This window comes from Musa acuminata, chromosome BXJ1-4 (genome assembly GCF_036884655.1).
Source record: "Musa acuminata AAA Group cultivar baxijiao chromosome BXJ1-4, Cavendish_Baxijiao_AAA, whole genome shotgun sequence".
Lineage (NCBI taxonomy): Eukaryota > Viridiplantae > Streptophyta > Magnoliopsida > Zingiberales > Musaceae > Musa > Musa acuminata.
The window spans coordinates 12,652,501-12,669,969 of NC_088330.1; the positions used below are offsets into that span (position 1 = coordinate 12,652,501).

General features: G+C 43.6%; 2 protein-coding genes across 4 annotated transcripts in view; one reads left to right on the top strand and one right to left on the bottom strand.

The window, feature by feature from the left end:
* Positions 1–2,986, bottom strand: part of LOC135649600 (S-type anion channel SLAH2-like) — a 3,370-nt gene extending 384 nt beyond the window's left edge. The window contains exons 1-6 of the mRNA XM_065168134.1: positions 2,822–2,986; positions 1,823–2,032; positions 1,170–1,703; positions 304–1,074; positions 165–196; positions 1–88 (exon numbers count right to left, since the gene is read on the bottom strand). The exon at positions 1–88 is cut by the window's left edge and continues 384 nt beyond it. Of these exons, the coding sequence (XP_065024206.1) occupies positions 1–88; positions 165–196; positions 304–1,074; positions 1,170–1,703; positions 1,823–2,017 (1,620 nt within the window). The 5' untranslated portion in view covers positions 2,018–2,032; positions 2,822–2,986. The remainder of the gene's footprint in view (positions 89–164; positions 197–303; positions 1,075–1,169; positions 1,704–1,822; positions 2,033–2,821) is intronic.
* Positions 2,987–12,968: 9,982 nt separating this feature from the next.
* On the top strand, positions 12,969–17,047 carry LOC103981532 (jasmonoyl--L-amino acid synthetase GH3.5). 3 transcript variants are annotated; one of them, XM_009398285.3, is made up of 5 exons: positions 12,969–13,114; positions 13,878–14,181; positions 14,281–14,382; positions 14,482–15,302; positions 16,351–17,047. In XM_009398285.3, the coding sequence occupies exons 2-5, from the start codon at positions 13,901–13,903 to the stop codon at positions 16,893–16,895; spliced, it is 1,749 nt and encodes a 582-aa protein (XP_009396560.1). In that variant the 5' UTR covers positions 12,969–13,114; positions 13,878–13,900; the 3' UTR covers positions 16,896–17,047. The 3 variants fall into 3 exon arrangements, with proteins under 3 accessions (XP_009396560.1, XP_065024230.1, XP_065024218.1); XM_065168158.1 differs by having other exon boundaries at positions 12,979–13,114; positions 13,881–14,181; XM_065168146.1 differs by lacking the exon at positions 12,969–13,114 and adding an exon at positions 13,309–13,483 and having other exon boundaries at positions 13,881–14,181.
* Positions 17,048–17,469: the final 422 nt, after the last annotated feature.

Consider the following 17,469-nt stretch of genomic DNA (forward strand, 5'->3'; position numbering starts at 1 on the left):
CACATTGGTGACTTTCATGGAGTACTTGATGGTGGCAATAGAAGCACCGGTCATCGGGAAAGTGTACGCCCACCAAGCAAGCGAGAACCTGTCGAATCAAGACCTCAGTCAGCGACAGAGGCATAAACAGCAACATAAGTCAAGATTAAGAAAGAGAAATGTACCTGAAGCCTCGGAAGAAATTAATCCGCACAGCCTGCGAAACAAGGAAGAAATTTGCCAAATTAGTTGTTGGATGATCATCTTGTAGACACACAACTCTTTGATCGAGGTACTCAAGATGGGCAGAGGCATGGAACTTACGAGAGAAACATAGAGGAACAGAGCAATGAAGTATCCGATCTTTGACCCGTGTTCGAAGTCGCCGCGAATTCTCGCCCATGCCATGCAAGCCACACTCGGAGCAGCCACAAACAAGAAGAACACGGGATGAAGCTCCTTGGGAAGCGTTTCGTTGGTGGGCAGTCTCTGATAGAGAGTGACGAAGAGCACGATGTAGTGCGCTAAGCCGACCGCAAAGAAGAAGATTGGACCCTCTTTGAGCCCCATCGATGCGCCCAACAGCGCGCCGACGAAGTTGCCGACGATGGATAGGTGGTTGGAAGGATTTGCCACCTTCGAGAGCCTGCGCTGTCCTCCGGACATCCACTGGCCATAGATCTTGAGCTCGAGGAACAAGATGGGGGCCATGAGCACATACCAGAGGCCTGCGCGTAGGTATACCGCAACCGATGGCGGCACACCGAGTGCTAAGAAGAGGCAGGCGATCCATGGAGCGAAGAAGAAGTTGACGCGGACGGGGTGGTAGTACTCGCGTCGCACCGCTTCAAAGTAGAAGATGAGTTTGCACGAGTAAATGAAGGATACAGTTCCCATCAATGCAAGCGAGATGCTCCAGAGAACGAGGTTCACAGTCGGGCTTACATGCAGGAAGCTCATGGACGGAGATGTGGCCAACGTCTTCCATAAGATGGCTTGGCTACTGATGCCAAGGCACATACCGAAAGAAGATATGGGGAAACGAAGAAGGAAAGGCCACATCTTGTCTTCGGGAAGAACCGAAACCTCTGATGCCTGCAAAATGTCATGAGTAATAGGAATTATGCATCGATGATCAAACAGGAAGATGATTGATCAGGAGAAGAAGAAGATGATGATGATGATGATACCCTTAGAGTGTCTAGTTCGGGTCCTTCCAAGGCATCAAAGTAGCGGTCGATCGCAGGAATGGCTGCTTCATTAGTACGTGAATCATTTGCCTCCAGATCTGGTTCTTGTGGCCTTCCTCGCAGGTTCGACAATTGCCTTTCGAGCCTTCCAGACCATGTCTTGAAGGAATCATAGGTTTTATCCCTCTGGTTGTCGCTCCTGATCGCCCTCTGATTACTCTCAAGTGAATCTGTGCTCGTCTTTACGTCTGAAACTACAATTTGTAGACTCTGAGATTGGAACTTGGACTGCTTTGTTTGTTGCGAGTTGATGGAAGCAGAGTCAGGTTGGCTCAGCTTCACATCATCGCCCTGTTCACCTTTGTCACCGAGCATGACCTTTCTGACCTGTTCGATGTGAAGCCCCGAAGGAGAGACCGGCAGGCTAAATAAAAGAGAGTACGACCGATGTCTTAATTGATCTTCCGGTGTTGCAAGCACTGCAGACTTGCCAAGAGAAATTGCGGAGCCATGAACGTTACCAGATTCGGACTCCTGATACAGATAATACATCAGAAAAGTAATTAGATGGTGAGGGCGATATATAGGAGAGAAAGCAGAACGAACATTGGGATAAAGGATCCATCTGATTATATCAAACACAAGCGACTTACTTCGCCGAATGTTACAACTCCTCGAGGGACGAGGACGGAAGCCGCCTGAGGTTGAGAAGCCATGCCATCGCCACACTCCACAGCACCAAATCCAGTCGCTGCTGTGGATGCAACCTGGTCCGAAAAAGGTGGAAGCTCCTCGGGAGCCACACGCTTTGCCGAAACCTGGACCCGGTGGTGATCTCTGTTCTCCATCGCAAGTGATCACACCTGCACCATGCAAACAATGCAGCACATGAGAGGTTATCTCACGAGCACTGACTTTCTGCAAATCGTTGCATGGACACCACTAGAATGCAAGAAAAATTAGAGAGACACGGGACAAACTGAAGAGATACGTGATAATAGGACTTCCAAAATATAAGAATGGAATCCAGCCAACCATTCGATCAATATCAAAGAAGGAATAGAAGGAAGAGACAAAGAAAAAACACTTTCGTATAACAAAAAAGGACCGGTGGTCGAAGCATGTGTGTGTCTCAGAATCCCCATGCGCTTCCTAAGCCAGAACGCAACTCTTCTCAGACCAGAAGAATAAAGCATATTTCAAACGAAAAACTGGAGGCAGGGGGGATGATTGTCCTGAGGACTGCAGGCATGAAGGTTGTGAATCCACCAGCAGATCAAATAGATTAATTCGGACTTACTTGGATTAACTAAGTTGACATCACAAATAATATGGCCATATTTGTGAAACGATTATTGTCGTACGCTGAAAAGCCATATTATTATCGAGTGTTCTCTCCTGACAACTTGACATTTGTGAAACATCACCGAGTGGTCACTCCGTGGTTCACTTGTTAGGTGTGACTGACCATCAGGTACGAGTAAAGCTTCCACTTAATTTAGCATGAAATTATAGGCAAAGTTGTAGAGCTGTCGAGCATATATTATTTACACGCAGATACAGACTAAACCATAGGAGTTGGATATTCTTCAAGATAAAAAGCACACAGGAAAAGAAGCGGCACTTGTTTGGATTAAGGTTAGGTCACGTACCCTGTAGCCTTGGCTTCAAAGCAGGTGGAAGAACAAATATGAAGCTCTTCGGTTAACGTCGACCTCAACAACAATTCCTTGCGGAAGAGTTGAGCAATGGACTCGGAGAAGGATTACAAGTCTTCTGAGAGGATGTGATGGGGAAGAACAATAGATAGAGCACGTCGACACGAGGAGGGAGTTAGAGGAAGCAGGGAGGAGGGAGGAGGAGATGGAGTTGCAAGAGCAAGTGCGAGAGGATTTATATAGAGGTGGCCGATAAGAGGGCGAGGGTCAGGCACGGACACCACGCCGCACCAACCATGGAGAAAGTGGATTGGTCACGTTGCACAGCGCCAGCCCACGGCGACTCTGACGTCAGAAAGCGAGAGGCGGAGTTGGTGCGGGCCGAGTCAGAGTGCTAAAGGACAGTGAGCGGGTTAGTGATCCTGAGGAAAGGATGGCGAACGCTCGAGTGGGCTCGTCATCCCTGAGAATGCACACCAGAATAAGCATCGATGCCACACCTGTTTGATCGCTTTATCTTTACGGTGTTCCATCGGGATCACAAGAGCTGTTTGTTCTCTGTAAAGAGGAGAAACCTCCCCACTGTTAGATTTTCTTCCTTTTTGAGCTCTGAATAGATTAATCTCTCTTTATCACGAGTGTTGTTCTCGGCAAATTGCTTGCATCGGATGGGAGACACTCAGTAGCAGTCTCTGGCCACAACACACCGCAGAGCCCACTTGAGTTGCAGCAGTACGACCGAAGCTAAAGAACTCAGAGTAGGCATCTGTCACTCACCCCCTCTCTCATCTATCTACCTAATTCGCCATGTATGTATGGCGGGCGTGGAACATGTTTGATCCATGTCATCGACCACATCGGATGTGCCCGCTCGGGGATTCGAGTTCTGCCGAGCTCAGCCGTCCATAGTGGAGCTCGCCGGTCGGATCGCGGGCTGGATAAGATGTGTTTTTTTCTTTCTTCGAACTAGTGGCAGTGATTTGTTCCTACAGATTTCCTCTTTCTTTGTTTTTACCCCTGCACCTTCTGGCTTCAACTTGTGGAGTCCAGTCGATTTGGTATTTCTTTGGCCACTGCGTGAATCTCACACTCTCTCCGTCTGGGAAGCATGAAAGATAGCACTCAAGAAGGGTGCAGAGTCAAACAAGTTGAAGAAGATTCTACTGTAGAATCGGAAATGAAAGACACGGTCTTACTGCCTATTCTCGTCCTCTGCCTCGTGGCTACAGACTGCACCCAACTGAATCCGTCTTTTGGGCCTCGTCGCGCCTTACTGTCATCCATTCACTCACTCCTCTGTTTCTGAGTTCCGACGTCGGCGAAGTAAGTGGATAGGCTGCATATAAGAGACAAGCCGAAAGTTGTGGCAACTTGGAGGATCGGACCATTACCAGGGCACGAAAAGTTGGAGGCAGCTGCCGGCAAGTGGTGATGAGGTGCATGCACGCCGATGAATCCAAGACGGTGGTGCGTGCTGCAAAAGAGATGGGAACGGAAAGGCGGCGGAGTTGGCATGCGAGCAGAGAGTAGATGGTGAGAGGGTTTTATCTTCATGGGAACCACCCGGTGAGACGTGACTGATCTGACGGAGATCATCAACTTGCTCTAAGATCCTAGAAGAAAAGTTTCACGCTGGATCGTGACAGGTTTTGGAACGTGCGAGGCTCCTTCCTAGCACAAGTATGATGATTCCTGTTATGTCCTTGCAATTGTTAGTCAACAATTTTCTGTATTGTGAGAAATCATTTGAGTTTTGCAGTACAAAAATTTACATTATGCCCTGAATTATAAATATATGTATACATATAATATATTTTTTTCAAAAAAAAATATCGTAATACTCGATTCCATGGCTATTTTTCCTTTTTTTTTCACGGTAAAATTACACACACACATATCCCTCCAAGTGGTGATATCTGTATTGTTTCCCATTATAATTAATTTTAGAATATATATATATATATATATATATATATATATATATATATATATATATATATATATATATATATATATATATATATATATATATATATATAGATTCAAAACTCAATAATTTATAGATTTATCTTACTAGTTAATCATTGATTGTTCCCCCGATTGAGAAGGATTCCTGAAATATTATTATAATGAAATAAGTGAAAACAATAAGGGATATTTTGAGTATAACATTTTCTAAAAGAAATCGTTATAATATTATTGCCGAATTCTATAATTTCACTACCTCCTCTCACATCACTCAACCTGACATTGACGTCTTGGTCTGACCCGACCCACTACAGTCATATGGGTTGCGATCAAGAATGTATCTTCCTCGGGCTTCAGCCCTTCAGGCCCTGTTGGACGTGTCTTCCATTAGCTTCAGGGCTCTGTTGTTCCTTGGGAAGAAATCCCCGTGTGTGTGTGTGTGCGCGAGAGAGAGAGAGAGAGAGAGAGAGGGATAGAGGGGGGGTGTGAGTGGGTAATCACTCTACCAAAATCGCCATGAGCCGGAGCTCGAGTTCAGGGATAAGGATGTCGAGACTACGCAGCAATAGACATTAATTCCATTTTATAGATTGGAATTTTGAAATTGGATTTTAGCATTGAGCCTGGCCTTCTCAAACAATTCTTCGTTTTCGTAGATCGATGAAGTCACTTTCTTACACGTTAAACATTGGTGCCATTTTAATGGTTGAGGAAAGAGACCCAACGCTGCCATCTTACCCTAACTATCATCTCTCTTCTGTTCACTGGACTACCGATATCAGTGATGTGAACCTAAACCACCCACGAAAATCCTTCTTCATCTGCTTCTCACAGATCCACGTCGCCATAAAAGATGTGGCTGCTGTGCCTGCGTCCGTCCATCGTTGTATATTCAGAGTAGTCCTTCTAAAATGGTGCATTCATGCGGGAACATCAGGATCACCGTTGCAAGTTGACCGCCCGGAAACGCCAATGCCGATCAGTTGCCGAGTCCACATTTCGTGCCGACGATATTAGAAGAGTCGATCTCAGTCGAATACTAGTCATAGCCACCAATTAATGTCACAGCAAGGAAGTGTGGATTGCTCGTGGCCATGAAATATATGCAATCTTTATCAGTGCACTATTGTCCATGAAATTGCCTTCGACAGGGACAAGATTCTGTAGATATGTTGGAAGATCAAAAGATGTGGATGAATGAATGCAAAGTCAAAATACAGCTTCATGATACAAACAATAGAGGAAACATAAGAAGAAGCCAAATAACGAGGAGTTTTGCCATTACCGTTACAACCAAGTGAGAACGATAAAAAGAAGCTGCCGCAGACTCGCATAAAAGCATTCTCATTTAAATGTCTTTTCCTATTCAATAGTAAGTAAGATTTGGATGCCTGCAAGTAGGTAATTTACTGCAGATGAGTTTAGGATCTACTCGCCCGTTCAATAGTGAATAAATAAATGATGTAATAGCATATATATACGATAATATTTACATGTTTTCTTTTCGGTAGATGTTGCAAGTGACATAAAGGCACCCTCAAATGGATGTCTTCCTTCCCTCTGGGAAGAGACAAGCTTCATTCCAGGGTGAACGAAGTGCTACCACGAAAAATAACTAGAGAGGGCTTGTCGTTTCACTTGTTTGCTTCCATGAAGACAAGCAGCGGCAGAAGGGTTTCAGATGGGTGACTTGGGGTGGATGGAGATGCACGCGCGACAGTATCACACGAACACCGTGCGACTGCTGTGCGTGACATTGCGCTACACCCGAATAGTTCTCACGGAACCAAATCACTAAACCACGCATGGCAAAGAGCTATGCGGAGAGCGCACGGCAACACCTCGGCTCTTTCCTCCCTAGTGCCAAGTAGTATACTACAGAGCACACCTTTTTGATCTGCCCTATTCCTCTTCGTCTCGAGCTGACATGGAAGAAGTAACGTCGGAAGTAAATCGCACGTCACACAACAGGCGAGTCCACCAACATTCTCCATGAGATGATGATGGCCTGAGGACACACAAGTATCTTTTTAGCCTTGGTGACAAGATATATCACAAGGACATGCTGTTCTTATGTCTTTGCCCGGCTAGAGATGGCAAAGAATCAGATGCTGAAGGTGACAGTTACAGGGTTATGTGTTCTCTAAAGAGAAGACACCTAAAGTGGCACGATCTGTTCATGGTGGATCACCGAAAATGCAGGTGATATGTTTTTGTTCTTCTCTAATCCCACCGAAGCAGATACTGTCGATCGAGAGTAACATTATTGCATTTATCCCTATAAATTGAAGTTCGGTATATCATAGGAAAAACCTAAAATAAATTGCATGCGTTGCGATGTTGATTAAGCTGATAAAAGATATTTAAGAATATTTTTTGTCGACAACCAAAAAGTTGGTAAGCTTTCTAAATGGATATATGTTGAGCAACTTTTGATTTACAGTGATAATAAGATAGCCAATTACATACGAGTCGTCTTTCAGAAGGCAGGGGCACCATCAAGAGGCCCAAACTTGCGACTTACCCTACACTTGGCATACCTTCTCTTCTTCCCACCTCTTCTAGTATTGGATATCCTGAGTTGTCCACTTTAAAACCTAATCCTTGTCTATGCTCTTTACCTTTGATATTGCCATCCACAGGGGGGGGGGGGGGAGTCTTTGACCATTGATCCAATGGCATGCTTGGATGCTGTCCATGTTCTTCCTGAGCCCCAAAGGGGTACTTTGGATGATATCCAAAGTGTCTCCTTGGTGGTTTTCAGACTACACATCCACTACAAGTGTACTGTACTTGCTGTTCTCTCAAGCATCCAATTTGCTCTTTGTCGTAACGTTAATTGAACAGATACCTAAGACCCCACTTATATCCCAAAGGTAGGTCAACTCCACTGTACTGCATCACCAACACCTCGTAGGCCACCAATCTAAATCTAACACACAGTCCAACAAGCTAAAACACTTTTTATCTGTTCTTCTTGGCTTATAGTTGACTAGTTATTGCTAGGTAGGATCGAAGGACCATTAGAGACACCATATGCTCTTCTTATTTAAATGAAAACTTTGACCCTACTGGATTGGGCAGATGGCATCTATTTATTAAAAGTTGTGTCTCTCAAAGCATAGGCCCCATCGTATATGGACAATTTTAGCAGTCAAGATGCATAAGAATTAAGGGGTGGATAGGAAAATCATGTGAAGGTGGCTCAATGGTTCTTATTACATGATTATAGATAACTATTTCGATAATTAGCTGGAAATTGAGTTTAGCTTCATTTGTCAAATGGTATTCAGGGGAATGAATAATAATCTTATCATTATTTGGCATAATTATGCAGCCATCTTAGCCTAACCTGAAACTTGGTCTCTTTGGCGTCATCCTGCAATCTTACTCATAACTTTCACATTAATCACTCTTGAAACCTTTGCATTGCAGTAACTACGATGTCATAAGAACATCAGAATCAAGTATCAAATAATCACTCGAGATGCATTCATGAGGTGATTCAGTCGGTCCGAATAGAAGAGCGCCGTCTCTCATGTCTTGCATTCCAAACGCCAAGTAAATTTTGTGATAATCTATCGAATATCTTCACTATGTTGGTGTGAAAAATAACTCCACGTCGTCATGGTTTTCTCTCAAAACCATGCTTTGGAGCAGATGCAATTGATTCTCTACCATAGAAAATGGCAGCTATGATACATGCGAACAAAGATTGTGCAACTTGCCATGCTGTATTAATGCTAAATGAACTTGGAAAATAAATGGTTAGGCAGGACAAAGAGAGCGATACATTAGAGAGTAGACTCACTTGAAACTTGCAGTGAATGCCTGCCACTGCTCTTGCCATGTTAATGTCCCCCCAAATATTTAGAGTCACGAAACTAGTCATCAAGCTATGAAACTAGATGACATAGAGATCTCAACTAGTCAATCGAAACCAGCCACATAGAAATCTCATCAGGCTAGTCACGTCGCCGACATATTCGGATGACATGGAGATCTCAACAAACGCCATGAAACCAGTCATCAAGCTGCTTTCAATACCCTAAAAGAATTTGGTTTCCATCGCCCTCAATCGACTGGCTCGTCCCTCGCACATAACTACTTGTGCAGGAAGATCTGATCAAATGTTGTTTAGATTTTCCTTTTTTTTTTTTTTTTTTGAGGAAAATAGATAGATTAGAAGTGAGCGAGTGCCACGTAAATTTTCTCTTTCGACCCACTTCAACTATAAGACGTGATCGAAGTAGGTCAATTAGCTTGGAGACGTTGTTCGAGTAGGGAAAGCACCATGCATTAAGAATAAGAGCGGGTACAACTTGGTCGTATTAGACCAGATAATATTTCACCAGCCACGATGCAATTCTAGCTATTATTAACTCGGTCGTGTTTATTTTCTAGGTACTTGTGGCCTTACATGCATGAATGACTTGGTAATACGTAGGAATGCATGGGGGTCGAACCTTACTGGCTTGCAATCGGAGGCAGTCTACGTTGGGTGGCTGCCATATGATTAAGGAAGTGTACATCTACATAAAAATACACGACCTACATAGAAACATGATACAAAATTGTTTCATATGGTAGACTAGTCATTCGATGTTGACGTCAAGAAGAAGACGTGCTTTCGCATTGATTTGATGTGATTCATGTAGGTATTGAGCTTATTGTCAACACAACTTAATGCGCCAAGCTTCCATGGTACAACAACATCTCTTTCTTCCTGTATTCTATGGAGTCATATTCTAATACTTTGAAAGAGGAACGGTAGCTGTACGTATTTAGCATCCAGCTGCTAAATCAACCTAAAACAATAGAGGAATTGGAGAAGAATTGGAGAAGCATGTGAAACTATATGTTCATATTCGTATATACATGTATATTTTATATATAGTGTACAGAAGAATGAATTATATGGTTCATTGCAAGATTTTGTATAGAGTTATACGAATCTTTAAACTCAATATTTCTTCACACCTCGATCATCATCACGGCTTGCGAGGGTTTCTCTCGCCCATACCCAACAGTCGCCGGTATTCTTTTCCCTTCTCTCTTCTCGTCGCCTTCCCAACATGAATCACGTCGTCCCAGCACAAGCACAAGTCATGCATGACTTTGTCGACGAACGAGGGATGTGAGACCAATCACAATCGTCACCTCCTTTTGTCGTTATCGCAAGCACATGAAGTATGCTTTGAGTCATAGACTTCTGTAGGAGGCAGGTACGATGCCTGCCTACGCAACTTGGGTCTCTGATGCTCTCTTCTCTTGCGTGCATATTTACCATCTAGTTGATTGTGAGTGAAAGCACAACCATACTGTTTCTCTTGATACGCTTCTGCAGGATGCAGTCATCTTGATGTGATTGTCGCATCAGCTGAGTGCGAGCGAGAAAGCGATGAGGTTTGACTTTGGCTGATCGGAGGAGGTCGAAATCCATGGGTGGGTTAGGGTGGATAATCTAGAAGAACATCCAATTACATATATTTGTTTGAGTCGTATGAGATAGAGAAGTATTAGAAGAATCATTTGACCAAGTCAAAGATGCTGAATTAGTACGACATCTTTTAGGTGTTTATCAAAATAGGTGTGTAAGATATTTCTTCTCCTAAAATTTCTATCTCTCCTTTTTTTTTTTGGTATATTTGTTTCATTTATTTATTTGGTTGCCACGCTGTTGATTATTACGTTTGGACGTATCCCTAACCTGTTCAAACCGTTGTTTTGTTTTTTTTTTAACTTTAATTGTTAATTAAAAAGTTAAAAAAATTATAATTTTATATCTAAGTTTTTATGATAATGACACCTTTAAAAGTATGGATGTATTTCAATATATGAGTCTTGATGACATAAAAAATTGATATAAAATTATCGATCGTTGTTGGCGTCGGATGTTTCGATCGTTCCTTCGGTTGAAATATTGGGCAAGTATTTATCTTCATAGATGATCTCTTATTTTTATTATTCTATCTCAACTGTTCATCTCAAATAGCTCCAAACAATCGATCAAAATGGTTTTGATCAATTTTTTCTTCTTTTTTTATAATAAAAACTCATTGATTGGAACCAAAAATTGGAATTGAGCCATCAAAAACCGATTTTGATTTAGTTTGAAATTGACAAGCCATCAAGTTGATTCAGCTCCAATTCGATTTTAGAATCGATGAAGTTTGGTTTCGATTCCAATTCGAGCAAAACCAACTTGACCTATTTGGATGAGATGAGATGAAATTGACCTATCCTTTTAGGTTTCGTATATAATTTTGTAAGTGGTCGTTGATGGTATATGATTTGATATATATATAAGAGTTTCAAAAGTAATAAGTCTTTTTATTTTTTTTAGAAAATAAACCTAATTTTAAAAACAACATAAAATAAGATTATTTAATATAATTCTTTAAAGCTATATTGTCTATACTTAAAACACACAGACAATAAGTAATGCCTTAATTTGTGCTGCAACTTTATGAAGTGATTTTATTTTTGTTATTTCAACACACCACTAATTTTGCGTTCTAAATGCATAAATTTTTGGAATCGTAGTAATATTAAATCTTTGAGAAAAGTGCAAATATGAACATTTGCATCACGATCACGAATCGGTGCTTAGATACTTGTAACACAATGCAGACAATAATAATAATAACAACAACAACAACGACAATTGTGATCTTTTGGTGAGAAAATTAGAGACGTCAAAATCATCAACACCTCTCCTAATTGGATGCATCCGATACAACTTGTTTTTGCTTGGGACACACATCTTTGGGTTTTCAAGTAGTTGTTCCACAAGGCAGTGCTAAGAAGGTAATATTTCCGTCGTCAAGTATTACGGCCCTATGAGTCGCTGTTGTTCTTGAATTGGGGTTAGTATCCCATGTCGTCGTCGTGCTTGCGTTGGATTCACCATGCCAAAGATTAATTACAGTCAACGATGTTGTTTATTTTCTTATGAGACGGGTGTGAACAAGAAAAGTAAGTGGCCAATAATTTGAATGTGCAGTAAGGTTCGTCCCCCCCATCATTTTATCTTGATGTTTGGATTTCTCCATCGACAAGTCCGAGTACGGTTCGTACTAATAACATCACGGTGGAGTCAACCAAATCACGCTAGGAGATTTTGTGTGTGTGTGTGTGTGTCAAAGTTAGAAGATGTAACGTGAGACAAACAATCAAAGAGATGAGCTAAGGATCGGTATATATAAATCAAGTTAGTTGTTTCGTAATCGAAACGACTTGAGAATTTTTCTAGATCGCAATATAAGTTTTTGTGACGAAACTTTGGGATAGTATGAGGTGCTGAGTATCGAATTTGCAAGTACATCACACGATTGAGATGAGATCTATGGACTAAGCTGCCACATTAAAAAAAAGAAGAAGAAGAAGAAGAAGAAGAAGAAGAGAAGACGAAAGAAAACAATCCGAAGTATTATTTATTGATAAAGATTTTGAATAGCAAAATCTGAAGGGTCAAATTTCGTCAAGTCAAAAAAACATATTGGAGGATATTGCCATGGGTGTTAATTTTGCTAAAAGCATAGTTTTGTATGTGTGCGCGGTGTGATGGATGCAGAGAGGCGGATCCATTCACCACCGGAGGTTCCCAAACATCACAACGGATGGTGACATCGTGTGTATCCGATCCCACCTCGGCCTTGGATCCTTCTCCATATCCCACCTTGCCCTTCATACCATCTCTACATTGTATTCTCCCTCATACTCAAATTGTCTTCTTTTGGGTGTCAATAATCATGTATTCATGATCCACATGAATACATGTTTTAATTAAAAAACTCAGATGATTGGACATGCCCAACCCCTCCCTCCAAAATCGGATCAATCCAATCCAATCATTTCATTCTCACTTCTTACCCTCCTCCTCCTCCTATCAGTATATAAATTTTTTTATATATATATTCTTCTTTTATTCATAATATATTTTTGTATATGAATTTGATTTGACATTTTAATCCAATTATAACACTATTTGTAATTATTTTTTTTGGGGGGGGGTTGGCGTCTCGGCCACCTGTCATCATTGTTGAGACACCGGGGATGGACAGTTAGTGTGACATGGAGATGCATGTACCATGCACGACAAGGTAAGAAAGGGCCCTTTTTAATCGTATTTTATATCTCTTTATTCTAAGCCGTTGCGCACAAGGCTTTGTTTCCTCCCTCGCGCTATAAATTGATCCGCACTCCGCGGCAGCCACATAGCATCGGCAGGGCGAAGTGGCAGCAGGATAAGAAGAAAGCCGTTCCCTTTCGTGCCTCCCGATCACGGTTCTCTCGCGGGGAGAGAGAGAAACAAAGGTGAGAGCTTGATGCGTATGTATAGCAATCGTTTTCACTTGGTTTCGCCCCCCTTTGCTCCTTCCTCGGAAAATAGATCACCTCCTGCGTTGAGGAGGCGCGCGTGATCGTGTTGTGTAGTCGTGATTGATCCGAAGACGGAGGCCTCTGATAGGGCGGGGAACCAGGAGGGAGCGGTTCTTAGCGGCTGGATTCCTTTTTTTTTACTTCGAGTGGTTTTGGGTGGAGCCGCTGGTGGCAGGTGCCCAAAGGCGAGACCTTTGTTGGATTTGATGCCTCTTCCTTGAGGATTCCTTGGCCTATCGCCTCTTGGTCGCGAGTTGGATATGCTTGGCTCTCCCCTGACTCACATGGCTTCGTTCGAAGGAAGTGGTTCCTTGAATTCGATTCGGTGTTCTTGCGCATGTTTTTGAATTGCTTTTCCCTGATCTGCTGGTTTCGTATGCTAGTTTATATTAGATTTGCTTCACGTCCTGTCTTTCCTTTTTACCATTTTCACCGGTTAATCTAATTGGTCTGGAAAGTAGTATATTCTTGCTGTTCCTCTCGGAATTTGTCGCTTGCAGGAATCTTCAGCTGCCTTTCTGCCGTCTGAATCTTTTTTCTTCTGCAAGCTTTGACTCCCATGTCTAATCGAATATGGTTCTTGATTCCATACTAATCGCGCGATGTTTCCGATGCGCTTCTGCCATTTGGTTACTGAACTCTGCTCGGATGGCCGTTACTTTCTGCTATGCTGACATGAACTTTTTCTCATTTGCAGCAGTACCGATATCGCCTGTGAAGATGAGAGTTGTCAGCCTCGAGGGCGTGATAGACGAATTCGAAGCGCTGACCAAGGACGCTAGCCGGACACAGAGGGAGACACTCCAAAAGATTCTCGAGCAAAATGGTGAAGCAGAGTACTTGCACAAGTTTGGCCTCGGAGGAAGAACCGACCCTGAAAGCTTCAAGGCCTGCATCCCTTTGGTCACTCATTGCGATTTGGAGCCTTACATTCAGAGGATTGCGGATGGTGATACTTCTCCCGTTCTCACGGGGAAGCCTATATCTTCGATTTCACTCAGGTGATGATGCCTTTGGACTCGTGCCTCTTTGTGGTGTTGCCTCCGCCCACAGCGTCCGTCCTTGCTAATTCTAGAGAAGCTTTGTTTGCATTGCCACAGTTCTGGTACCACACAGGGGAGGTCCAAGTTTATACCCTTCAACGATGAGCTAGTTCGGACCACCATGCAGATGTATCGGACTTCGTTTGCATTCAGAAACCGGTATGGGTTTCGAACACAATTAAGGACCAATTTTCTCATCGTATTGTTTCGAGGAACTTGCCATCTTCATCACTGCTACTACAAATTTGATGTCTGCAGAGAATATCCAATCGGGAATGGAAAAGCTCTGCAGTTCATCTACGGCAGCAAGCAGGCAAAAACTAAAGGGGGCCTTATTGCGACGACTGCTACGACCAATGTGTACAGGAGCGAACAGTTCAAGCGCACGATGAAGGATATCCGTTCTCAGTGCACCAGTCCTGACGAAGTTATATTTGGTTCGGACTTCCAGCAGTCCTTGTATTGCCACCTCCTGTGTGGGCTGATGTACTCGGATGAGGTGCAGATCATCTCTTCCACCTTTGCTCACAGCATAGTCCATGCTTTTCGAACTTTCGAGCAGGTGTGGGAGGAGCTGTGCACCGATATCAGAGAAGGGGTCCTCTCGAGCAGAATCACCCTGCCATCCGTACGTGAGGCCGTGTCCAAGCTTTTGAGCCCCAATCCGAGCTTGGCGGACTCTATATGCAGCAAGTGCGTGAGATTAAGCAACTGGTATGGTGTGATCCCGGAGCTTTGGCCCAACGCCAAGTATGTTTATGGCATTATGACCGGATCCATGGAGCCATACTCGAAGAAGTTAAGGCATTATGCAGGACGCCTACCCCTCATGAGTGCCGACTATGGGTCTTCGGAAGGATGGATCGGTGCTAATGTCAACCCGAGTGTTCCTCCTGAATTGGCTTCCTTTGCTGTGCTCCCCAACATTGGCTATTTTGAGTTCATCCCTCTGGAGAAACCCAAGGGGCAGCAGCTGGCGAAAACTGCCTCCACCATTCACTATACAGAATCTGAGCCGGTCGGCCTGACCCAAGTTGAAGTCGGCAGAGAGTACGAAATCGTCATCACCAATTTTGCAGGTATTACTGTGCTCCGCTCTCTTCATTTACCTTTTTTTCTCTTTTTCGTTTCTAGTAGTGGCTGCAAATCTTCTTGTGATGAAGTGCTCGTTAACAAAATTGGTAAGGACATTAGAATCGATTTTGCAATCAGCAGTTTGACATGCCTACCTAGTATGCCAGAGTGGTGCAGAGGAAAGATGAAGAACTTAAAAGGGCAGTTTGAAATGGCCTCATGAACTTTACTGATATCTGTTCATGCTAGCTATTTCAGAAATAAGCAGTCTTGATTTTGCTCCGATGGCTAATTTGGATGTCTGTGTGTCCTTTCGGGCTTTGGTAAGAAGACTTAGAACAGTAGCCCTTTCAGAGTAAAGGGTTTGGCATTGATTGAAACAAAACTAGTTTGGTCTTACTGTGGAAGAAAAAGACATTGATCGTGTAGGTATCATCATCAAGCTTAGATTGTGACAAATGCGTGGTTTGGACTTAATTGGCTGTGTTGGCATTGGGTTGTGTCCCACCCACCAAGCACACTGTTTTCTTTGGATTCTACCCTGAAACCATTGGTCGCCGGAGCAATCTCTTCTTTATTTTTCACCAAATCTTCCAAATTATAAGTTGTTAGGGATGGATGCACATGTCCTTCTTCTTATAACAGATGCTATCGGTTAGTTAGGTACTGAAAATTTATGATAAACCCAAGTACTCTTTCACTTGGCTTTGCATCTTTGTTTCGTTCATGATAGTGACTTTCTATGACCGGTGAGTCACCTTGCTCTTTGGTCGTCTGTCTACCTCTTCTCTACTTGGCCATACATTTGAGTGGTCAAAATGGGATGCTGAAACCAAACAGAAACTAAGCTCGCGAGTACTGCGAGGAATGTCAAAGCAAACAGATCATCATCTGAAAGCCTTCATTTCCTAACATAATCTCGACTGATCCACCAGGGAGACTTGTGTCGATTCGGTGTCCTGTCATCTTCGTATCTGGTTAAATGCCACCACTAACAGCATTGGATTTCTTTTTCATCCCACGTTAGCAGTAATCTGTGCATCGCCATGGCAGGTCTGTATCGGTACAGGTTGGGAGACGTGGTAAGGGTAGCCGGCTTCCACAACTCCACCCCGGAGCTTCAGTTCATATGCAGGCGAAGCCTGATGCTGAGCATCAACATCGATAAGAACACCGAGAAAGACCTGCAGATGGTTGTCCAGGAAGCAGCCAAGCTCCTGGCCGCGGAAAAGCTCGAGGTTGTGGATTTTACCAGCCATGTCGACACCTCAACGGAGCCCGGACACTATGTGATCTTTTGGGAGCTAAGCTCTGACACAACCGAGGAAGTTCTCCGTAGCTGCTGCGATATCTTAGACCTGTCCTTCATCGACGCCGGCTACGTCGGATCTAGAAAGACAGGTGCCATTGGAGCTCTGGAGCTTCGGGTGGTACGCAGGGGGACGTTCGAGAAGATATTGGAGCACTACATTGGACTTGGAGCGGCGCTGAGTCAGTTCAAGACGCCACGCTTTGTTGGCCTGTCAAACAGCAAGGTGCTGCAGATCTTGTGTAGGAACGTCACAGGATGTTACTTTAGCACCGCCTATGCCATCTGAAACACCTCTTCTGTGTCTCCATCCTGTTCTGTGATGCGTTTCTTGTCTCTAGTCCTGTAAATATTCATGCTTCTTACTGCAAGAACAGTGGTGCAAATCAATTGCGGTTGAAATTTGAATGTACGATGCGACAAAGTCGATTTCTGGCGCAAGCCTGGTAAATCTACTGCACAACGTATACTCTGATGACATTAAATTCTTGATAGGAGACTCGATGTCGTTCTACGAGTGGCCAATGCATGCGTCAAATGATTTGGAAGATGCATGTTTCGTGGAGACCAGGCTCGTGGATTGATGCATTCATACACGGACAGCAGCAATCTCCTCCGTGCTTTTCGACGTTGCCGACTTCGCACGGGGACAGCCCCCCCCGACACGAAGCGGAGAGCCAGCCAGCTGCCCTCCAGAATGATGTCGAGTACATTCCACTCATGCCTCTCCTTGTCGTCGTGGGGACTTCGATGGCGACAACCGAGTTGGTCCATGCCACCATTTCTACTCCACTAACCAACAGCACTGTGATCACGGCAAGGGGGCCCTGAGATTGACATCGATCTTGTTTTCTTCTGACCAG